We start from the raw sequence: 25,409 nt of genomic DNA on the forward strand, positions 1-25,409 counted from the left end.
TGTAAATAAGTTTTAATAGCTTTATATAAACCATTTTATTATACCAGGAATCCAAAAGCTGTGAGTTAAAATCACATTATATTAATAACTCATAATTTGAACATAAAATTTAGAAGATTAGAAAGTTCTTAGAGTCTTTCAGCCATTTTCATCTCCTAAAGTAAATTTATTTCAGGTGCTTACAAATAACACTGTTGTCAGGGTTTAAGCAGGTGTCCTCAAACTATGGCCTGTGGGCCGCATGCGGCCTGCAGAAGACATTTATCCAGCCCGCTGGGTGTTTTTGCCACGGCTGGCTGTCCTGCTTAGCAGCCGACTTGCCCCGGGCCAACAGTGTGCATGTGTGGAATGTGCGCCGCACTCTCCAACGATCCCTCAACAGTCTGAGGGACAGTGAACTGGCCCCCTATTTAAAAAGTTTGACCCCTGGTTTAAGAGATTCACAGGGATAATTAGGTATTTCCTCTGGGACATGTCTTCAAAACTATTCTTCCTTTTTTTCTTTGTGGATTAAAATGATGTAATTTCTAATAGTGCAAAGATTTTTATTAGAGCCTTTAAAAATTTTGCTTTTGTTTTTAAATTAAATGTTAATTAAAGAACTTTTTCATACAGCGTGGGGTTTTTTTTGGCGGGGGGGGGGGTCACCTATTTGTCCCAGAGCAAATATGTTATTTTTTGACCCCTCTAGTCCCTTATGCATTGTTATTCTACTTCTACTTCATGATAAGAAACTTAAATAATCATTTGGCATATATAATGTATTTTTAAAGTACTTAAGTTACAAATAAATAATTACTTTCATTTCTTACTGTGAAGTAAAACAATATACAGTCGTATATTTTTAGGCATTTGTAAAATTTGATATGTTCTGATTAGACTAGGAAACTATGAATCTTAATAATTTAAATGAAACCTTAAAGTTTATAACTTATTTTAAATAGCAAACAGTTTGTGGCTTTGATTTGTTACGGGCCAATGGACAGTCCTATGTCTGTGATGTCAATGGCTTCAGTTTTGTGAAAAATTCCATGAAGTATTATGATGATTGTGCAAAAATACTTGGGTAAGAATTTTTAAATTTATTTTTCTTCTTTTTACCTTTGCATACTAGTTATTCAGAAACCAAGTCATTTTTAACATTAAATGATTAGGGTTTTTTTTAAAAAACGTTGTAGAGTTTTTTTTGCATGATAGTTCTTCAAGTGTTATGTTGCTTGGAGATATTCTCATAAGATTTTCAAGTGAACGTAAATTATTTTGTGTTTTATTTTCTTCACCCTGTTTTCTTTATATCTTGATTCAGAAGACTAGCAAGGCAAAAACTATTTTTAAGGCATTTCAAAGTATAATATGACAAAGCCTTAGGAAACGTACACTTTAAAATGTTGAATAATTGGAGTCACCTTTTATACAGGTTGAGTGTCCCTTATCCAAAATGCTTGGGACCAGAAGTATTTTGAATTTCAGAACTTTTCAGATTAGGGTATTCAATTTGTAGCCTATTTCAGAGATTTCTAAACTTACCCTACAATTGAAATTGGAGGAAATTAACTAAATTTTAACATGAATGCTAAATGTTAAATAATAAATGCTAAATTTAAACAAAACAAAACATAATTATATAAACATGTTTCCATTGTTAACCCTATTAGTAAAGTATTAGTAGTGATTTGTTTATAATAAGCATGTTTAGAATAGCTTTACAAGCATTTAGTAAACTAAAAAGAAATGATCAGTGACCACACAGAAGAGACAATCTTGGGTTCAAGAATGTATGTAATTATTAATAGATATGATATAATTATAGTGATTTATTTGAATTCAATGTTAGTTTGTATTTTAAAAATAATTTATTTTAGTAAATAAGTAAATAATACCTAATTTGTTTTATCCCACTGGTGTGTTTTGGCACATCAATTTAGAACTGCTTCTAACTTTTTATTGATCAAGACTGATTCTTTGGGTTACTTTATATGTGATATAATCACTAGATTAACTTTAATTCTTATGATTCTCTATCATTGTGTCATTAAGTACCCAGTTTTGTCTTGAAATGTAACTAATTTTTAATTTTTTTTCTTTTTTGTCTTGAAGAAATATTGTAATGCGAGAGCTTGCTCCACAATTTCATATCCCCTGGTCAATACCCTTAGAAGCTGAAGATATCCCAATTGTACCAACTACATCTGGAACCATGTAAGTTTGAATTATTTTCATTCAGAAATTCCTTGGGTTTTTTTCCCTGTCAATCTGTGCCATTACAATAAAAATTAATTTGCTTAATGATTATTAGACACTGAAACTGCATATGTTTTCATATGATTCCAATTGAAGATGGAGGAATAGATTTATATGATTTTACAAGGGTCCCCTAGACTAAAATTATTTTATGTTATTACAAGTAAAATAGTGAAATGTGCCTGGATAATCATAAAACTATTTAATCAAGACATAAAAATAGGTACCAATTCATAGTGGTCATACAACTTTTGCTCTCTCACGTCATATCTTGAGGTAAATTAATTAGATCAATATTGCCAACATATTTTTAAATATTCTGCTAATGAAAATAACCCCTTTAATTTCAGATCACTTGACTGAATGCTTCATGTTCACAGCTTAGAAATTTATATTAGCATGTTAACTATTCTAAAAAGTTCTGATTGGGGAGAGAACCTATTTAATTTTGTTTTTAAATCTGCATTTCCCATACTTACCACACATTTTTTTTCAGGTAACTTTATTAATATCCTGCAGGGTTATGTTCTGCAGCTCGCCCTTTGGCAAAAATTAGATTATACCTCTTAACTCTAGCATGCTTCTAAGATAATTTTATCTTCCAATAATTTGAGTTTTAAATACTTGTTCTCCTTACATGGGCAAAATATAGCAAATATATAAATATAGCAAACATCATGTAATGCTTTATTTTGTTTTGATTTGTTGACATCTCAGCCTATAATGATCTAATGCTACGGGGCAGATATTTAATAAAATTCAGGGATTGTAGTCTGTTTACTTTTATGCCACAGTTAATGTAGCCATCTTGGAGAAGACAGTTTATCATATTATATAACTTAATATCACCCCTTCCTCCAACTTCTTAACCTCTTTTTAGGATTTGATTTCATAAAATTAAAATAGTTATAAGTGCTATTCTTCATGGGGAAAATCTTGAAATGGTAAAAGATGGCTCTAAATAAATGACTAGATTTTTGTATTAATCTGAATTATACAACGTAAATCTTAGAGTATGAAGAACATATATATTTTTTCATTTTAGGATGGAACTTAGATGTGTCATAGCGGTTATACGTCATGGGGATCGAACACCAAAACAAAAAATGAAAATGGAAGTGAGACATCAAATGTGTGTATTAAGAGGAATAATTTAACGATTGTGATGTAATTTTAAGATTTTTGATAAGTGATAAAGCTCTTTTGAGCTTATCATATAGGAAAAACTTATACTTACCATTTCTTGGCCATTAATATTTAAACCAATGGATGCATGTAAAATCCATTTAAAATAATTATATCAGCATCTGAAAAATTTTGTGGCAATATTCATAAATGTGATTATCAATCTGACCTGGCTTTCATTTATGGTCATAAGCATTCTATTTAATATTTCTTTATCATTCTTTTGCATTGCATTCTAAGAGTCATTAACCTCTTAAGCTTTTTGAAGAAAATGAGTAGAATGAAAGCTTGTATTATTTTTATACAGTATTTGATTTGGAGATGATAAAACTTGAAAACCTGAGTCATCAGATATATGCTAACACAAATATTTTTTAATGTGTATGCAGTGACTTCAGAGAATATATAATTTGTACTATAATTGTATGTTCAGTTTGTATCATGAGAAAACTTTTAAAAGTAATATAGTGATTATTAGTTTGATATGGTTTAAGAAAGTACTAAGTTTTATCAGTAGAGAAGCAACACATACGGTGAAAGAGAAAACACGGTACTTGAAATTCATAGACCCTGAGTTCTAGTCCCATATCTATCTCCTATTATTATTTGTTAGTTTAAATATATAAGGTGATGATATTAATTATCATGGGTGACTAATATGCTCTGTATTTTTTATAAGGTTTTTTGATCTTTTTGAAAAGTGTGATGGATATAAATCAGGGAAATTAAAACTCAAAAAGCCAAAACAATTACAGGCAAGTACACTTACTTGTTGAGTTTTGAATTTTTATTGGTGAAATTACATAAAAATTCAATTCTCTTTGTTAATTTATTTTATAGGAGGTGCTAGATATTGCACGACAGCTTCTTATGGAGCTGGGACAAAATAATGATTCTGAAATTGAAGAAAATAAGCCAAAACTTGAACAGCTTAAAACTGTATTAGAGATGTGAGTATCTTTTTGAAAGCCTTAATTGTGGTAACTACTTTTCATTTCCTTCACAGTCTTATCTTTTTTACTCTATTACTGCAGCTGAGGAGAAATAAGTGAACATGTAATGTGAGAAAATAGATTATTTTATTGAAGGTTATTGTTTTAGTTTTACTTTTAATTTTAATGAGAAGATTAAAATAGGACATTAAATTTGTATCTTCTGTGAAATACTGTTTAGAATGAAGGCCACATTGCTAACTTGACCGTAGATTTGGTGGTGTATAAATAAAGTTTTAAACTATACTTTAAGAAAATAAAATTGATACTCACCAATATTCCTATTATAAGCTCTACATATTTAACATCTTATAATCTTCTTTATTTTTTAAAATACATATGTTTATTATATATGGTCCATTTAGCTTGCCATTTTATTTTTCAGGTATGGCCATTTTTCTGGAATAAATCGTAAAGTGCAATTGACCTATCTCCCTCATGGTTGTCCTAAAACATCTAGTGAGGAGGAAGGTATGTCATTCCTAATGCTTATTGTGTATTTCTTATACATAGTGATTTACTACTCATTGTTAATTACCTTTGGACCATCTTTTGCTTAATAGTTTAGGGACTGGCATGCCGAGTAAAGGAAAAATAGAATTTGTTAACTGTGCCTTCTATTCTTTAAATAACAGATAAATTTTATTTTTATTCTTTAAAGGATAGATTTTATTATTTTAAAAAACTGCTTAGGACTTCTCTTTTACTCTGAGATTGTTTCAGAAAGATTATTATTTATAACTATTATTTAATGGGGCCTTTTCTTTCGTTTTTGATAGAAGAGGGCAGAGTATACTGGAAGAAAGCTTAAGAAGTACATAAAGACTATTTGAAAAAATACACAATATTTTTCTAAAATTGATATTTTTCTCCACCCAGTAAACCAGAATAAGCATTTAAATAAGATTAGTTTCCTAAGAGCAGTCAGTACAAAATTCCATAAATGTATTTCCCTTTCAAAAGAAAAATAAACAGGGATTGGGGAAGTCATTTCATAGAGAAATGAAGATGGCCAATAAAATAATAATGATAACAATAACTCTCTTTCCTATCATAATGACAAAGTTTTTCTTCTTTTTTTTAAACTAATAATAAAGAATGCTGATGAGAATACATTACAATAAGATTTCAGTCTACTGGTAGAAATATAAATTGACACAACTTTTTGAAAAGTAATTTGACAATGTATATCAGAAACTTTGAAAAAGTTTATTCTGTGCTTTGACCTTAATTCTACTTGTAAGAATCCATCCCAAGGAAATAATCAGATGTTCAGGGAAGGATAGATCTATTGGGATATTCACAGCAAATATTGAAGTAATGGTTATCTTAAATGCAGACATAAGTTTGAATATGTTAATCTTTATATAGTTATTTTAACAGTTGACATGTTGCTCTTACCATATTTTGTGATTGATAGTAATATAATTTCCTATGTCTTAATGTTTATGATCAAAATATTCTATAAACAAACACAATTAAAAAAGTCAGTTAACTGTCCCTGTGTACATTAATATTAGCCTGCATGGTAAAGCATACAGAACTGTTAATTAGCCCCCAGGAAAAGGCTGATTTTCTGTCACTTTTAATGAATCATCACTGAGTTTTTTTTAGGGCTTATAATGCTTATTTTAAAATTTCCTTTGTTTTCAGAACCCAACATGGATCTTAACCACAAAAAAGACAGGTCAAAATTAAGTATGGAAACTCATTCACTTATGGTACCTCACCCATGTCTGAGAAAATACTCTGATGTGGGACATACAGAAATTTTACAATTCCAAATTTAAAAAGGTGCTCTGGAACATTTTACTGTTTGTGTAAAACTTATCAGGTTGTGTAAAATTTAAATTAGAATAAATATTAGGCTCTGTCATCTCGTGTCTTCTTGAAAATTGGGCAAATCACTGATTTCCCATCATAAAAACGTGTATATCTCTTCACTTCCACTAACACAGTTCCGTTTATATGACAGCATTGCAGACAGCACTTGATATAAAGACAGGTAAGTTCTGGATTGTGGTGCGAAGGAGCTCTTACTCTAGCAGATACAGCGTAACTAAATTAGATCCATTGGACAGATCACTATGAAAGCAGGGAAGGCAGAAGCAATACTTTGCTTCAGAAAATCTGAAGCTGTCTTCCTAAAGTATGAAAGAAATTTTGAAATTTCAGTAAGATTTTAACAGGTAGTGCAAGGGATATTCTTGACAGACACAACAGCCTATAAAGATGGATTTAAGGAACAAAATAATTACACATGGTCCATAATTCACTGCAGGAGAGCACAGAGAAAAAAATTAATCTTGAAGTGTATTTGTTTGAAGAACCAAACTTAACATTTGTTTTATCCATTCACATGTATCATCATAGACAACCGAAGAGAAGAACCGTCCTTACTTCTGGTTCTAAAATGGGGAGGAGAATTAACCCCTGCAGGCAGGGTCCAAGCTGAAGAACTTGGAAGAGCTTTCAGGTGTATGTATCCTGGAGGTCAAGGTAAATCTTGGAGTTTCTTTAATTTGATTCAATTCATACATCATAGTTTAAATCCTTGTTTACTTAGTGATGTTTTTAAATACTTACAGAAATACAATGAAATAAAAATATAGCTTAAGTGATTTGAGGATTTATTTTCAGGAGATTATGCAGGATTTCCTGGTTGTGGTTTACTTAGATTACATAGCACCTACCGACATGACCTTAAAATATATGCCTCTGATGAAGGACGAGTCCAGATGACTGCAGCTGCTTTTGCAAAGGTATGAATAAGTATTTTTTAGAATTGCCATAATTTTTATCTAATATTGAATTTTAAAACATTTTTACTAAGGCAATATTTAAAAATTCCATATTTGGAACTTCCAAGTAAAGTTCTTAAATGACAAGGATGAATTATATTATTAATAAAGTTGATTTATTGTAGTTACCTTACACCTTATGAAATTTAGCACATAACAAAGTAGTTATTATGATAGTTTCTATTTTGCATATTAATTTTTTAAATCTGTTGGCTTTATTTAACATCTTTAGGGCCTATTAGCTCTAGAAGGAGAACTTACACCCATTCTTGTTCAAATGGTGAAAAGTGCAAATATGAATGGCCTTTTGGATAGCGATAGTGACTCTTTGAGCAGTTGTCAGCAACGTGTGAAGGCAAGGCTCCATGAAATACTTCAGAAAGATAGAGATTTTACTACTGAAGATTATGAAAAGGTGAGTCTTAGCAAACTCTTTTATATTGTGAAATATTACACACATACAGTAAAGTGCATAAAACATACATGTATAGCTTATGGTATTATAAAGCAGATACTCATGTAATCATCCTCCAGGTAGAGAAATAGAACATGGAAGCAACCATGACCCCTGTGTTTACTTCCCAATTGCCACTCGTTCCCTGTCTTCTCAAAATAATACTATAATACCATCCTGACTTTTATGTTGTTTATTTTATAGTCCTGTCACACAGCCAAAATACTTACATAGTTAAGTGTACATCTCTAACCATTATAGTCTCATTTCTGGCTATTTTTCTTTACTTTTTGGTTTAAATCTATTTATTTTAATTGACAAAATTGTATATTTATTGTATACAACATGATGTTTTAAAACATGTAAGCATCGTGGAATAACTAAACCAAGCTAATTAACATATGCATCATAGACTTACCATTTTTGTGATAAGAATACCTAAAATCTACTCTCTTAGCAGTTTTCTCAGGAATATAATACATTGCTATTGCGGTAGTCACCATGTTGTATAATAGATCACCTGAACTTATTCTATCTGACTGAAATTTTGTATCCCATAACTAATATCTCCCCATTCTCTTTCCTCTCCCAGCCCCTTGTAACCACCATTCTACTCTCCTTCTGAGTTCAACTTTTTTATATTCTACATATAAGTGTGATCACATGTGTTTGTCTTTCTGTGCCTGGCTTATTTCACTTAACATTATGTCCTCTGAGTTCATCCATGTTGTTACAAGTAATAGGATTTCTTTCATTTTTAAGGCTAGATGATATTCTATTGTATATGTGTACCACATTTTCTTCACCCATTGACAGACATTGAGGTTGATTTCGTATCTTGGCTATTGTGAACAATAACTGCAATGAACGTGGGAATGCAGATATCTCTTTGACATACTGATTTCATTTCCCTTCTTTATATACACAGTAGTGAGATTCTGGGGTCATATGGTAGTCCTATCTTTAGTTTTTTGAGCAATGTTTGTAGTGTTCTCCATAATGGCTGTATAGTACTGATTTACTTTGGCTACTTTTTTAAGCTTCGTATAGTAGAACATGTTTGTTTCTTTATTTCTGACTTTTTTATTCAATATTTGTGAAATTCAACCATATTATTGAATAATGTCATAGTTAATAATAATTGCTGTGTACCAGATAGTTAATATTTTACTAAAAAAAATTAGGCTTTATAGGCTTGAAATGGTCTGTTGCATATTCTTTTTTTGTTTTAACCTTTAAAAATGTGAAACTATTCTTAGCTCATGGGCTTTGCCACAGGCCACATTCGACCTACAGGCTGTAGTTTGTTGATCTATGTTCTATTTTATGAACATACTACGATTTATATATGCTTTCTATTATTGTTGCAGTTTGGGGCTGTTATAATTAAAGCTGCTATGAGAACATCCTTGTATTTCTTTTGGTGCATATGAGCACATGGTTCTTTTGGGTATATTCTAGGAGTGGAATTGTTGTGAACCACAATTTGCTTATTATGTTCTAAGTTAGTAGATCATGTCAAACTGTTTTCCATTGAGCCATTTTATTGTCATTGAGCCAATTTATTAATACACTCCCACCTGAATTCCATGAGAGTTGTCATTGCTCCACATAGTCTCCATTTATTGTGGTTTTAATGTGTGACCCTTTAGATATCCTCTTTAATGAGGACAAGACTCTTGTCTATTTTTTTTTTTCTACTAGTTGTCTGTGTTTTTTTTATTGAGTCATAGAAGTTCTTCTGGATATGAGTTCTTTGTTATATATGTATTTTAGATACTACTAACTACTCTGAGTCTTACTGATGTCTTTTGATAAGTTCTTATTTTTCATGAATTTCAAGTTCCGTTTTTACTGTTTAAGATATCTTTATCTAACCACCGGTCATAAGATATTCTCTATAAGAGAATATAGAGAATTCTCTGCTGTTTTGGCCTTCACATTTATCTGCAATCCAGATAAAATTGATTTTCATGTGTGCTGTGAGGTAAAGGTGTCAAAATTGATTTTTTTCCCCTGCAACTGTATGTACATCCAGGTGTTCCAGCACCACATACTGAAAACACTTCTTTCCCTACTATTCCATAGTACCACCTTTATCATATATGTGTGATCTGTTTCTAGACCATGTATTGTTTGTTGATCCTTGTGCTAATGAATAAGACTTCCCAATGCCCACATGAATCCTTCTTTGAGTGTTCTGTTCCTATTTTGTCCATTCTGTTCCTATTTTGCTGAGAGTTTTTCCTTAAGAAAAGTTACTGAATTTTATCGTGTCTTCTCTCATCTATTGTATTATATGGTTTTTTGAATGTGAAACTAACTTTGGTCCTAGAATAAACTCCACTTTTTTGTGTATGTATTTTCTTTTTTTGTATATCACTGGTTTTAGTTTGCCAATACTTTTGGTTAGGAGTTTTGCATCTATGTTCATGGGTCAAATTGGCCTTTACATTTTTTATTCTTGTCATGTTTTTGCTTTCAGTGTCAGGATTATGCTAGTCCTGTAGAATTAGTTAGGGAGTGCTTCCTGTTTTGGGGAAATAGTTTGTGTATAAACATTTCATTAAAGTTTTGGTAGAATTTACTGGTAAATCTTATAGATGGTTTCTTTGTGGGATAGTTTCTAATTAAGGATTTCAGAATAAGTAAGTACTTCTAAATTATGTTTATGTCAGTATTGTTAAGTTACATTCTTCTAGAAGTTTGTTCATAACATCCTCTTTAAGTTCTTTATAATGTTCAGGATCTATACAGATGTACCTTTTTGTTTCTCAACATACCTTTTTTCTTTTTATCTTGATCAGTTTCACCATGGTGGTTGATCAGTTTTATTAGTCCTTTCAAAGAACCATTGTTTAGGTTTGTTGGTTCTCTGAATTATGTGCTTCTTTTCCATTTGATTATTATTGTTTAATATTTTGTTCCTTCTGTAGTTTTCTTTTTCTAATTCTTGAAAATTAATAACACTAGATGGATACTTATAAATTTGTTAATGTTTAATCTTTTATAAAATATTCACTCTAGGCCATAAATTTTCTTTTATGTACTCTTTTAACTATATTTACAAATACAAATGTTTCCAGTACAAAAACACCTTTAAATGCTAGGCTCACTTTCTAGATCACCAGTCTTTGAGTTTTGCTTCCATAATTGTTTATAACCTTGTTATTTCTCAGATACCTTAAAACAGAAGTATAGAAGATTTTTGCCCAGGATTTTTATTTACCTTCAGCAATTAGATTGGTTCAAACTACCTTGTTCATCATAACCAGAAACAGAATTCCACTTTGTATGTTTTATATTTGTAGACACTTATTTGCTGTGGTTTAGTAACTTGCCAGGCTAAGTGACAAAACTAAAATTTAGAATTATGTTGTTATCAACAGCTTTTGTTGAATTGGAAAAAACTCATTACAAAGGCATAAGAGCAAAGTAATTAAGAGTGCCAGCTGTGTACCTAGACTACCTGCACTTGAATCCTACTCCTTTATATACTGGGGGCTTGATCTTGAGCAAGTAGCTTAACCTCAGTTAAATACCTCATCTGGGAAAAGATAATGATAATAATAGAGGCTTAGGGTTGTTACATGTGAACATATGTTAAGTGGCTAGAACCATGTTTACACATATTAAGTGAGTCAGCAAATTGTTATTAAATTCTATTAAGTTAGAATATTTCAGCTAGATTTTCTCTGGATTTTCTAATGATAACTAGTTTACTGTTTTTTTAACATGAAATTCTGAGTCTTTTACTTCCTCCTTGATCTTATTACTATATAATTGGCCCTTGAACAATGTGGGTGGGGGTTACGAGTGCCAATCCCCTCATAGTCAAAAATTCGTGTGTAACTTTTGACTCTGTAAAAACTTAACCCTCTAAGTTAACTCAACTGTTGACTAGAAGCCTTACTGATAACATAGTCAATTAAGACATATCAGAGATCTTCAAAAAGTTCATGGAAAATGTACATTATGAAAAACTATGGATTTCATTTTTCTTTTTTTTTGGCACCAAAATAAACTCTACTAACTTGTTATAACATGTCTGAATGGGATCTGGTTTGAGGCATTAAGAAGGATAAGACATCAGTTTCAAAAGAGCCCCTTTCAAGACAATGTGAATTCTACTAAAATTGGAGGAAGAAGAAACAACAGATTTATGGTGAAACCTGAGTGGAAGAATGATAAAATCATTGGTCCTTTACAAAAAGTTTGTGGTGACAATGCCCCCCCCCCCAAAAAAAAAATCAGCAGTTTACAAATGAATAACTTGTTTTAAGAAGGGACAAGACAATGTTGAATATGAAGCCCACAGCAGCAGACCACGCACATTGATTTTTGAGGAAAAACTCACCTTCATCGTGCCCCAATTGAAGAGAACGGACAATTAACAGAAGAAACAGTAGCCAACACCATTGACATCTCAGTACAGCTTATACAATTCTGACTGAAAAAGTAAAGTAGAGCAAACTTGCCTCTCAATAGGTGCTAAAACCATTGTGCCCATATCAGCTGCAGATGAGAGCAGAGCTTTCAATGAAAATTTTAAACACGTGGATCAAGATCCTGAAGCATTTCTTCAAAGAATTGTAACAGGAGCTGAAAACATGGCTTTGCCAGTATGATCCTGAAGACAAAGCACAAAGCAAAAGGTGGAAGTGATCTAGTCAAAGCAAAAATAGACTAACCTGGAACAAGGTCATGGCAACAGTTTTTTGGGATGCTCAAGGCATTTTACTTTTTACTTCCCGGAGGGCCAAAGAACAATAACATCTGCTTATTATCTGAGTGTTTTGAGAAAGTTAGCCAAGGCTTTTGCAGAAAAATGCCCAGGAAAACATTACTAGAGAATCCTCCACCATGGCAATGCTCTTGCTCATTTCCTTTTGTGAAACAAGGGCAATTTTGCAAGAGTTTCTAGGGGAAGTCATTAGGCATCCACCTTACAGTCCTGATTTGGCTCCTCTGATTTATTTGTATTTCCGAATCTTAAAAATGGGTGTAAAGGGTACCCATTTTTCTTCATTTAATAATGTAAAAAAAGGTTGTATTGACATGATTAAATTCCCAGGACGCTCAGTTCTTTAGGGATGAACTAAATAGCTGCTATCACTTATAGAAGTGTCACGACCTTAATGGAATTTATATTAAGAAATGGGATTTGATTTTTAATTTTTATCTTTTAATTCCATTTTTCCATGAACATTTTGGAGTACCCTCTTATTTTATATGTCATGTATTATGTACTGTATTCTTACAATAAAGTAAATTAGAATAAAATGTTATTAAGAAAACAGAAAATATATTTATTCGTTAGTAGAAATAGATTATTATGTAGATAATCTAAAGATTATAGTATCTATAGATAGATAGATAATCTATAATATCTATCTAAATTATTTATCCATAGATAGATAATCTATAAATAGATTATTATAAAGGTCTCCATCCTCATCATCTTCACTCTGATTAGGCTGACGAAGAGGAGAAGAGGGGTTAGTCTTGTCCCAGAGATATCAGAGGTGAAAAAAGTGGAGGCAAAAGGGCAGGCAGAAAAGGCAGGTACATTCTATGTAACTTTCCTTGAAAAAAATCTGCTTATAAGTGGACTTGTGTAGTTCAAACCTGTGTTCAAGGGTCACCTGTATTTTGGGGGTCATCTTGGTAGTATGGAATTATTCTTCAGCAACTGAAAATTTGATATGTGTGTATTATTCTCCTAGACAATTAGGCATAACCAAATATAAAATATATACTTTATTCCTTTTTAGCTTACTCCATCAGGAAGCATGTCTCTAATCAAATCAATGCATTTAATTAAAAATCCTGTGAAGACCTGTGATAAAGTTTATTCTTTGATTCAAAGTTTGACTTCTCAAATCAGACATCGAATGGAAGATCCCAAATCATCAGGTAAATACTGTGTTTCTTAGAGTATAAAACAAATAAAAGTTACTATTCAATTACTGTAAGCATCTTTAAATAAGATACACTAATCTTCTTATTTTAAGACATAAAGCCTCTCTTGAGATTTAGGTATAATGTGAGTTAATATATATCCACCAAAAGAATAATAGTTAATTTATGGCTGCTTTAATGCATGGCAGTATGAAAAGAACAATAAAACATCCTCGTTTGATCATCTTATTATGTAGCATAGCCATATAATTAAGTAATAAATAGGCAACATAGTAAGGAGCAAGCCACAAGAAGGTGATCTGGGCTCTGGTTCTAAGGTTAGCTTGGTTAATACCTTTGACAACTTTGGCATCTTTGGTTTCTCATTGGTAAAAATGAATAATTTGAACTATTTTTAACATCTAAGGTTCCTTTCTGCTAGTCTGCCTACTGTTATGTGAATCTAACAAAAATATTTTTAAAAGTTCAAAATATATTAATTAAAAGAGTTTTATAATTTTTTTATTATTATTAAAGTCAATAACATATCGAAGAAGTCTTTTATAAACCTAGTTCCAAGTATTTGTATTTGATCCAAGTGTATAAAATATATGGTTGCTAGTAATATATGCTTATAATAATATTCCTAGCTTCTTGCAATTTTATTATACCTTTGACACTTTAAAAAGTTTCTAATTATCAACATTTTTAATATAATCAGATTTTTAAGTTGAATACACTGAAAATGTTACATTGTTTTAGATATTCAGCTTTATCATAGTGAAACATTGGAGCTTATGCTACGTAGATGGTCCAAGTTGGAGAAAGACTTTAAAACAAAGAATGGAAGATATGATATTAGTAAAATCCCTGACATATATGACTGTATAAAATATGATGTCCAGCATAATGGTTCCTTGAAATTAGAAGACACAATGGAATTATATAGGCTTTCGAAGGCATTAGCAGATATTGTTATCCCTCAGGTAAGTAATTCTTAAGAATCATCTTTCTTATAGTATTGTATAAATAAATAAATAAAAATATCAGTGGTTAAAAGATAATTAGTTTTTATGTATCTAGAAAACTCATAACTTTAAAAAGGAACTTAGGTAATTATTAATTTACATTTTAAGCTTTTTATTGGCAATATTAATCACATTTGATTTTTTAATAGTTGCTATTAGTGACTTGTTTTTTTGTTTTTTTGTTTTTTTTTTTTTTGGAGACAGAGTCTCACTTTGTTGCCCAGGCTAGAGTGAGTGCCGTGGCGTCAGCCTAGCTCACAGCAACCTCAGACTCCTGGGCTCAAGCGATCCTCCTGCCTCAGCCTCCCAAGTAGCTGGGACTACAGGCATACGCCACCATGCCCGGCTAATTTTTTCTTTATATATATTAGTTGGCCAATTAATTGCTTTATATTTATAGTAGAGACGGGGTCTCGCTCTTGCTCAGGCTGGTTTTGAACTCCTGACCTCTAGCAATCCGCCCGCCTCGGCCTCCCAGAGTGCTAGGATTACAAGCGTGAGCCACCGTGCCCGGCCATAGTGACTTGTTTTTAAGTAGACTTTATTTATTTGAGCAATTTTAGGGTCACAGAAAAATTGAACAGAAGACACAAAGATTTCTTTTATATCCCCTGCCCCCACACATGTATACCACCACCCTCTGTTATGAATATTCCCCCACCAGAATGGTACATTTGTTACAACTGATGAACCTACTTTGACACATCGTTATCACCCTGAGTCCATAGTTAATATTATTTGGGCTTACTTGTGGTGTTGTCCATTCTTTGGGTTTGAACAAATTTATATGGACGTGTGTCTACCATTATATTAATAGTATCATGCAGAATAGTTTCACTTTCCTAAGAATGTAGTGACTGTTTTTTTAATTTAAGAATTGATACTCATAAAAAAGAATAATAAGCTAACAAAACAACAGAAAGCCGAATAGGATAAATCACTTAAGTATTTATTGAATACCTGTTGTGCATCTATCAGCTCTATATGAAAATATGTAGGAATTGGGACAAAAACATAGTTGTGACCCATATATAAAATTTTTTACAATCCCTTTTATGTTATGTTAAAGTATTGAAAATAATGTTTGGAGATCAAGATGTAAGTGGTTATTCTTTTGGGTGATAATGGATCTTTTCATTATAGGAGAATGAAAATAAAGGTGTAACAAGAATTCAAATAACTGAAATGTATTAAGTAGGAAAACAGATTAATAATAAAGGGGCAAGTGACAAAACACATTTAGATCAGGAATATCATAGAAGAAAAAGTTTCAGATGTCATTTTGGGACCTTTTTTCAACTCAGTTACTAAAAGATGACTTGGATGTTGTAAAGGGACATTGTGGTAGATCAAGAATGCCAGTTGTGAACTAAATAAAGTTAAGAGGCAGGAAAAGATGAAATACATGAAAAGGATAAGGATAAAGATGAAATACATGAAAACAAAAGTTTAAATAGCCTCACTTATAAATGCCCATGTATGAAAATGATTAAAATGATGCTAATGTCCCTTTCCTATTATTCATAGACAGTCCAGGAAAAACTATAGATTTTGAAGAACTGGGAATTCAGACTTACCTATAGGTATTTGTATACATGTTAAAGATTAGTTTATTTCTTCAGCATGAAAGAGGACTATATATTTGTTTGATCAGTTATATAATATAGGCAGTTTCAGGTATATGAATCAGTGATGTGCAAACATAAATTGTTTTTAAAAGAGAATAAAAATGTCTCATACTTCAAGAATATGTCTTTGGGGCCTCCTTTAAGAAACATAGAAACAGAATTCATTCATTCTCTGATAATTTATTTCATTTACCAAAAGAAAAAGACAAATTTTCATTCTGTACAGAGAAGTTTTATTTTAAAGAATGAAGGCTTTGGCCGGGCGCGGTGGCTCATGCCTATAATCCGAGCACTCTGGAAGGCCTAGGCGGGTGGATCACTCAACGTCAGGAGTTTGAAACCAGTCTGAGCAAGAGCGAGACCCCATCTCTACTAAAAATAGAAAGAAATTAATTGGCCAACTAAAATATATACGTAGAAAAAATTAGCCAGGCATGGTGGCGCATGCCTGTAGTCCCAGCTACTCAAGAGGCTGAGGTAAAAGGATTGCTTGAGCCTAGGAGTTTGAGGTTGCTGTGAGCTAGCCGACACCACGGCACTCTAGCCCGGGCAACGGAGTGAGACTCTGTCTCAAAAAAAAAAAAAACCAGAATAAGGTTTTATTTTTATAACATAAGATGTTTGAAGATAACTATCAAAGTGAATACACAATTCTGCAGGACTCAGTTTTAAGTATAGGTTTAGGTTGATAATCATCAAGCTACTGCTGACTTGATTCTATTTAACTCATTAAGTAAAGTTATTGAGTCAGCATCCATCTTTATGAAATTCAAGATAGAGAATTCATTCAAAGGTTTCCTATTAAAGATTCCAAAAGGAATGATTACTGTTAATTCAGGTAAACAACTAATTATGCATTGGAAGCATAAATAAGACCCTGATTTTCTTCATTGATGTGGACTGCTTTGATATAGTAGTCCAGGCTCAATGACTTAGTTGTACTTATTCTTACAATGCAAATTATTTAAAAGTATACTTTTTAACAATTAGCTGTAAATATAAGACTCTTTTAAATATTTATGGGGGCTATATGCATTTTTCAAGGTAGGCTTTCAGTATATCTAAATGTATCCCCTATTGAGTAGCTAAATAAATATACAATGCTTTGTCTGATTGTTTACCATAATCATTTCTGTGTCATTACAGGGCTTATTAGTTTCACCCCTCTATGTTTTCTGTTATATATAGTAAACATTTTAGAATTGAATGAAAAGTTGGTTTCTAAGAGTTGGGCCCAAAAGAAAACTCAAGTGTTAACGTGAGATTTTAGATGATAATTTCTAATTTCTCCTGGTTACACAGTGTATGTATTTCAGGTATATCCTTTAGTAGGTGAAGAAATTTCTCACTATGTCCTAGTAACTAAATATTTAAAATGAATTTTTTAAAATATCATAATTAGAAGAAGCACTAATGATTAGCATGGTTATAAAAGATTTGATCCATCATTTGTATCTCTTTAAGTAATTCTTCAAGTTCAGTAGTTCTCAGTATTATAGTAATTCTCTTTGCTGAAATTAGGTTAGATTTTCACAATAGTCTGAAAATTTGTTCGAAGAAAACTCTAAAATTATTTTTCTTGCATAAGTTATTTATTTTTGAAACCTTGGGACTCTTCAGAGAAAATTATGCTCAAGCTTAAGCTCATAGGAATCAGTCCTTTTTTGGTAAATTCATAACTAAGTTTTGGTAAATTCATAACACTAAAAGCAAAGTTCTTTTTATGTGCTTTCATGGCGTCCTGCGATTATTTTCTAAATTGAGTAGAGGACAACTTGGGTTTACCTCCCTAACTTTTTGGTTTCACAGTCCTTCTTGTGGCCGAAACTTGAGATTTCTTCTTTTTTTTAGTGGGGTGTTGAATTCAGATTAGTAAATATTATCTTGCTTTGTTACTTTAGCCCTCATAAATCCAAAAACCATGGGCAATATGTAGATACTTTCAATCACTGAAAAGATAATTAAAAATGATAAACATTATCCTATAGTAATAATGTGTAATGAAAATGTATGTAATAGAAAAAATAAAATTTTACATTTGTAGTTCTCAAGAAAATAAAGAATATTTCAAGTTACAAAACTTGATGATTCGGTCAAATAATATAAAATTTTAACTTGTTTAGAATGAACTAATGTAGATTAATGGGGTATCATTCCTGTGCAAGAAAAATGTATATACATTCTGATATAATTCAAAGTGATACTATACCATTAAAAATTGATTAATTCTTATATCTGTGCCTTGAAAATTAAAGTAATTTCAATCATATCTAAACTTATATGATAAATGTGGTCTGTTATTTTTAGTTATTTTAACAGTAAAACTAATTTTAATTTTCATAGGTATTTATGGTATAATAGAATCAACATTTCACTTTTTAACCAGACTGAATTTTCAGAAAATAAGGTCTTGGTTTAAAAATGTTGTTTTAAAATAGTCACAGTGATATGGTGGTAGATAAGAACATTTAAAGACCAAATTTGATATTAAAATTCTCTTAATTGAGATGACACATTTATTGAAGTTTGAAGATAATTTCTTTGGTTGTCTATGGATTATGAAATGCTAAAGATTCTTTATAATAGCTTTGCTCTATAAAGTTTAATGACATTAAACTCACCATAGGAAGCCTTTAAATAGCTTCACCTGGTATTTATGTAATTAGTTCTATTTGTGGCAGAAATATTGTAACTATGTATGGGAACTTGAATATCTAAAAATTATTTGGTCCTAATTGATGGTGGCAGATAAGCAAATATGTCACTGTTTTGAAGAGAAAGGTTTCTTTGTTACAAAAGTAATATATCTTTGTTATAAAACTAGAAAATATAGATAATCTCAAAAAATCACTACAACTAAAGAAAAATGTCCCTGTTTTAGAATATTCTTAAAAGCCACTTTCCTTAAATTCATGCTCATTTACTTTTTCTCATAAATGCAATATAACATATTGTTTACAAAAATGGAATTGGGAAAAGCGTACTATTTCACAACCTTATTTTTTCCTTCATTTAGCATTAAGAACTTCTTTTCGCATTAGTAAAGCTATATATGCATTATTATTACTAATGGATGAGTGGTGTGAATGTAAGAATAATTTATTTAACCAATTTCTCATATTTGGAAATCTGGATCCTTTTATTTCTTTCACACTCTTTACACATCTTTCCATGCTCTTAAGACTATTTCTGAAGCTCCAGAAATCATAACCATTTTTACCCAGACCAGAAATATATGAAAATGCCTGTTTCCTCACACCTTGCTGGTAACAAATTAAAAAAAAAAATTTTCACCTGATGATATTTCAAAATTCCAACATTTTACTTTGGTTTACACATACATCCACAATTGCATATATATCCCTTTTGCACCCACTTCATAGGTATCTATATTGGCAAGATTATTGAACCAACTCAGCTTCAGTTTAAGGTAAATGACCCAAACGAGTTCCATTTTTGCATGTCTTTCATCTGTAATCAATGAAAGTGCTGATTTTCTTTATTAGGCAATTTTGAGATCTGTTGTCTACACTGATATTCTATGTGAATCTTTCTTGAGGAATCTGGTAACAGGAAATAGCTTTTAAATCGAGATATTTCAGAATGAACTTGGAAAGAGAGGGTATATGTGTTTCTTCCCTCATCCCTATTCTCCTTCCCACTTTCTGCCCTCTTCCTTTCTCTCCTTCTTCCCTTCCGCATACTCATGGCATGGATTTTTCTTTTCTCACATAAGTCATTTTCTAATCTATCACTTTGTAATATTCATTGCAATTACTCTTATAATTGCTATGTTTTCTTAACAGTTCACATTGTATAATAATTCTTTATGAATCTGATTAATTCATAGTGATGATAGACATAATTAAATTTGATAACTTAGTAGAATCTTTGCTCACCAGTAGTTAAAACTTTTAAAATATTGGCTAAAAGCTTTTGAAGAATGTGTTAGCCTTCTTAATCTTTGACATTTGGAGAGACAAAACTATCATAGTTTTAGTTTATATTGCTTTTCATATTGTTTATTGCCTATTTATTCTGTGCTTTAATGTTTGTGGCCTTAATCCAATCTATCTATCTTTTAGGATTATTTTTACATTTAAACTTTGTTTGAATTGAATACTATACATAAACATTGCATTCATTGATTCGTCCTCCCTCTTCAGAAATTACTTTTTCAGTTCCATCACAAAATCCTTTCAATTATATGTAATAGTTTAGAAACAATACATTTACAATTGCAAAAAAAATTGCACACTTGGGGTTGTCTAATGTTCAAAAAAGACTTGATAAAATATTTGTTTCACTAGAGTTTTTTAATTCAGGAGTGTATTTGTTAGTGATATTTGTCATTTTACCCTTTTTCTAATATCATGTATTTTCTGCTCAGGAATATGGTATAACTAAAGCTGAAAAACTGGAGATTGCCAAAGGCTACTGTACTCCTCTAGTTAGAAAAATTCGTTCAGACCTTCAGAGGACACAAGATGATGACACTGTAAATAAACTCCATCCTGTGTAAGAAACTATCCTGGTTATTTAAACCTCTAATCATCTATTTTTGCGTACTTCAAATCTAAATTACCTTTTGATGTTCCATTGAAGGATTCAGGAGTGTATCATTGGCACACTGTGGAAATGTAGTTACCTAGGTATACTTATTAATTTCCAGCCAGGGTTCTTTTTGGGCTTCAATTTAGAGAAAACTGAGGTTAATGGGGAATAGGGGATGTGTTTCATCATTCACTTGACAACATCAGTGTGTACCCCATGCAGCAGCATTAATGTCTGTGAGCTTCTTTAGGACTATGACCTCTGTCATTGCTACTAGAGGAACTAAAATGACTTATTTACAGTGAACTTGACTAATATTAAGTCTATTCTTTGACTACTCTTCAGAGGTCCTAGTTAGTTGCAGTTAGTTTCATATTAGAATAATATCTACTAAGATATAACTCCTCAATTGTGGTTGGAAAAGTGATAGATTTACTTACGGTCTTTTACTTCAAGTAAGGTTAAATTCAATTTTACAAAATAATTTCAATACTTAATAAGTTTTTTGATTTTTATGGTTATATTTTAACACTGTTTGTCAATAACTTTAGGTATTCCAGGGGTGTTCTGTCTCCTGAGCGTCATGTTCGTACTAGATTATATTTCACCAGTGAAAGTCATGTACATTCTTTACTATCTATTCTTCGTTATGGTGCCTTATGCAATGTAAGTAGAATGTTGTTTCAATCTAACAAATATGTTTCCTTGAATTTGTAATCAAATCACTAACTCAGCTATTTTCACTGTAAAATTTTAGTAATTCATCATTAATTTTTACTATTTGTTATCACTTCTTAAGGGTCTGCTGTATACTAAGCACTTGGCTAGATTTTGAGGATAAGGACATGTTCTCTTTCCTTCAGAGAAGATCCATTTAAGCAAACAATAACATGGAATATTTTAGGTGATGCTATAGACTGGTGGCAGTGGAATAAAGAGAAGCTGATGAATTTGAGTCATTTGGGGGTCAGAATTGACAGGACTTGTTTGGTTAAGTTAAACAGTGTGCCTCTTATCTCCTATTATGTAATGACATACCAAGACTTAGTAGCTTAAAACAACCACAATCATTTCATTTTTATTACTCACAGCTCATAGGATTGACTTGGATCAACTGGGCAGTTTCACTTAGGGTCTCTATTAGGTTGCAGTCAGATAATAGCTGGGATTCAAATCATCTCAAAGGTTCCTCTCACATCTGGTGTTTCATGTTGGCTGTCAGGCAGGACCTCAACTGTACTTATCAGCTAGAACACCTATGTATAACCTCTTAATTTGACCTGCTTCCTCAAAATAATGCAGCTGGGTTCCAAGAGTGAGCTTCTTAAGAGAGCAAGGTGCAAGTACATGGCATTTTCATGACCTAACGTCTAAGTCATATAGCATCACTTCTGTTGAGCTCTGTTGATTGAAGCAGTCACAGAGATCTCTTCAGGTTCAAAGGGAGGGGAAATAACCCATATTACTGTCACATTGTAAGAATGATATGTAGGATTGAATATATGTGGCAACCATCTTTGGAAAATACAATCAGCCACAATAATGCCCATTGGCCACAATAATTCATATTCCTCCCACATACAGACTCATTTCATTTCTTCTCCAATGCCATCCCTTCCAGTCTTATCCTGTTACAGCATAAATTTGAAGTCTAGGATCTCATCTATATCAGCCGTGTCTAAACTACCAAAAAGATTAGAATTTTCTTTTGTTTTTCTATGTATATATTAATATACCCTCCTGTATATTAATATACCCGTCTACATCTGTAGACAAAGTGATCTTTAAAAGAAAACCAATTTTATTTTCTTATGTACTTTTAAAATAAAGGGCATTGAGATTTATAATGATGTTATGTCTCTTGTTTCCTAGTCTGTCTTATTAGGTCTTGGTAATTGTTACCTAAGTAACTCCAGGGCTATTCAGTGTTTTGTTTCAATCAAAATTTCAAATCCATGTGTTCTTTCTTCTTGTTTTGGTTTCTTCTTTGTCCCATTAAGGAATAGTAAAGTGACATTCTTGCATATAAACATGGATTTGTGGAGCTTTAATAAAAGATACAGTGGAAAAGAATGACCTTTAATTAGCAAAGCAAGAGCTTGTATATCCAGTAGTAATGATGGGATTGTTTTTGAGAAGAAGAGCTACATCTCTTATGTGGTCCTTTTTTTGACTCTCTTACATGTAGATAGAAGGTAGAGAGAACCTGAGGACTACAGGAACCAATAGAAAGCCTGCGGTTGGAGCATAGTAGTGAATGATGGGTAAAATGGCAGCAGATATAGTTGAAGAGCCAGTGCCTTAGAAGGGGATTGGGAAGCCATTGAAAGGTTAAGCAGGGAAGTAAGTGGCTTTGGCTGCCATGTGGACAATAGGTGAGAGTGGGTATGAGGAAACTAGTTTGAAAACTATTACAGTGGTCTAAAGAAAAATGATCTCATTTGGACTTGGGTGGTAGTAGTGGAGCTAGAGCTTATTGGGCATATTTTGAATTCAGGCTGTATTTCTAAAACAAAAATGAATAATTCCATTCTTTTAAAAATCCATGCTTCCAAGTGGGAAAAAATTTATATGTATTTACTAAAGTGAAATATAAAATCTATACCAAAATGTCTTGTTTTCATTATTCCAACTTTCATTAACCTTTTAAGAATCTGGAAGTAATATACTTAAAACCTTGTTCAGTGTATTCCCAATTGTAATTTTAGATTATTACAAATAAACTGGGTAAAATCTACCTCTCTGAAGTAGATTTTTTTAAAGGTTTGTTAAGGAAATAAAATTATAAAAAAGATTTCAGGGAATACATGTAATGGGCCTTAATTTGAAAAAGTGTTTTGAGGCTTCTTATATATTATATTTTACAAGTTACTACTAAATATAATTTAATATTATCTATTCATTAGAGCAAACCTAGCAAAATCTAACTGTACCACTGCATTGGATATTAGATGATGTTCTTAATAATGTAGTATCACAAAGTCTAATTGCTCTATTTACCTAATGAACATTTTCATTATTTAATTTAAACTCATCATTTACAGTAATTTACATGTAGTGAAACTCAATAATGCTAAGCTAATTTATGTTTTCCCCTATCAATTTTGAAGAACTACACATCTTTGCACATGTCACCTTCCAAACACACACGCATACACACACTTTTTACTAGAGTATTACTTAGTTTAGGAATATATGTCTAAAATAAAAGGAAATATATGCTGAATTTTTTTAAAAATACATGGTATGTGGTCTTATAATTTATTTTTTAAAACAAAGCACATTCTATATCCAAATCCAAAATATTGTATACTGTTACTGTATACAAAAAGTTGCTGGGTGCTTTTATGTATTTATAATGTTTATTACATATATGCAATGAAGGAAATTTATCTGTGTAGTACATATGGTATGAATAGACCCTGTTGAGTATTTACTAGAGACTTGGTACTTTGAGTAGTTTTACCTTTTCAGGTAGAATATTCTACTTTGAATGCTGGTAGTACATACTCTCTAAGTTTCCTTTCAGTTCTGATTGTCTATCATTACATGTATAAAGACCAATGATTCTCTAAATGAAGATGAAGGAATGGTGAAGTAGATGGTAAGATCAATAGAATTTATGTATGCCACTTTGTGCTGTGATATTTTGAATATCACCATACATAGGCATGTATCTAATGGTGCAAAAAAAAATACCACTACTCTTATAATATTCTGTGGTTATGAAGCATGATACTATATTAGGTACTTTGGGACTTACAAGGTTAAAACCTGTCCCTTACCCTCAGAATTTAGTAATGAGTATAATATTTCAAGAGAGTCTTTATTTTTTACTTTCTATAAGTTGTTTTTTTCTTTTTTTTTAAAGAAAAAGTTATTAAAATTTCTAACAAAGGTGAATATCGCTTATCTAAAATGATTGGGACCAGAAGTGTTTCAGATTTTGTAATATTTGCATTATACTTACCAGTGGAACATCCCTAATCCAAAAATCCAGTTAGGTGCTCAAAAAGTTTTGGATTTTGTATTTTCTTCTTAGTGATACTCAAACCTGTACTACAGGTAAGATTACTGGTCAATATTAATAACTTACTTAAATAAGCTTAGGTAACTTATTAAGACTTTTATAGGTAGTGGAATTATTTGAAAGATTGTACATGTAAGTATTCAACTTATTTGTGTGATATCACTCAGGATTAAACAAGCTACCATAGAGACAATAAAGTAATTTTCAAGTAATACAGTATGAGAAAATGCTTACCCTATATACTTTTTGTTCAGGAATCAAAGGATGAACAGTGGAAAAGAGCTATGGATTATTTAAATGTTGTCAATGAACTCAACTACATGACTCAGATTGTTATCATGCTTTATGAGGATCCTAACAAGGTAAACAGAGCTCTTGATTTCTGTGGTTCCAGAAATAAATAGCTTAAAGTTTCTCATTTTAAAAATCTTCTGTCATATTTTTTTAGGATCTTTCCTCCGAGGAACGCTTTCATGTTGAATTACACTTTAGTCCAGGAGCCAAAGGCTGTGAAGAAGACAAAAATTTACCATCTGGTTATGGATATAGACCAGCTTCCAGAGAGGTAATGAAGGTAGAACTTTGAGTGCTTGCT

At 31.5% G+C, this 25,409-nt stretch overlaps 1 protein-coding gene across 21 annotated transcripts in view; it reads left to right on the forward strand.

Moving 5' to 3' along the window:
* Positions 1-25,409, forward strand: part of PPIP5K2 (diphosphoinositol pentakisphosphate kinase 2) — an 83,674-nt gene that overhangs the window by 23,133 nt on the left and 35,132 nt on the right. For 17 of the 21 annotated variants that reach the window (XM_076008226.1, XM_076008228.1, XM_076008231.1 and 14 more), the window contains 15 exons: positions 945-1,066; positions 2,098-2,199; positions 3,287-3,373; positions 4,106-4,181; positions 4,267-4,376; positions 4,804-4,889; positions 6,792-6,917; positions 7,059-7,180; positions 7,452-7,634; positions 13,448-13,589; positions 14,337-14,560; positions 20,621-20,748; positions 21,336-21,450; positions 25,069-25,176; positions 25,263-25,379. In XM_076008226.1, the coding sequence (XP_075864341.1) occupies positions 945-1,066; positions 2,098-2,199; positions 3,287-3,373; positions 4,106-4,181; positions 4,267-4,376; positions 4,804-4,889; positions 6,792-6,917; positions 7,059-7,180; positions 7,452-7,634; positions 13,448-13,589; positions 14,337-14,560; positions 20,621-20,748; positions 21,336-21,450; positions 25,069-25,176; positions 25,263-25,379 (1,848 nt within the window). The remainder of the gene's footprint in view (positions 1-944; positions 1,067-2,097; positions 2,200-3,286; positions 3,374-4,105; positions 4,182-4,266; positions 4,377-4,803; positions 4,890-6,791; positions 6,918-7,058; positions 7,181-7,451; positions 7,635-13,447; positions 13,590-14,336; positions 14,561-20,620; positions 20,749-21,335; positions 21,451-25,068; positions 25,177-25,262; positions 25,380-25,409) is intronic. The other 4 variants (XM_076008233.1, XM_076008235.1, XM_076008242.1 and 1 more) reach the window with 1 other exon arrangement.

Source organism: Microcebus murinus, chromosome 11 (genome assembly GCF_040939455.1).
Source record: "Microcebus murinus isolate Inina chromosome 11, M.murinus_Inina_mat1.0, whole genome shotgun sequence".
In the NCBI taxonomy this organism is placed as follows: Eukaryota; Metazoa; Chordata; class Mammalia; order Primates; family Cheirogaleidae; genus Microcebus; species Microcebus murinus.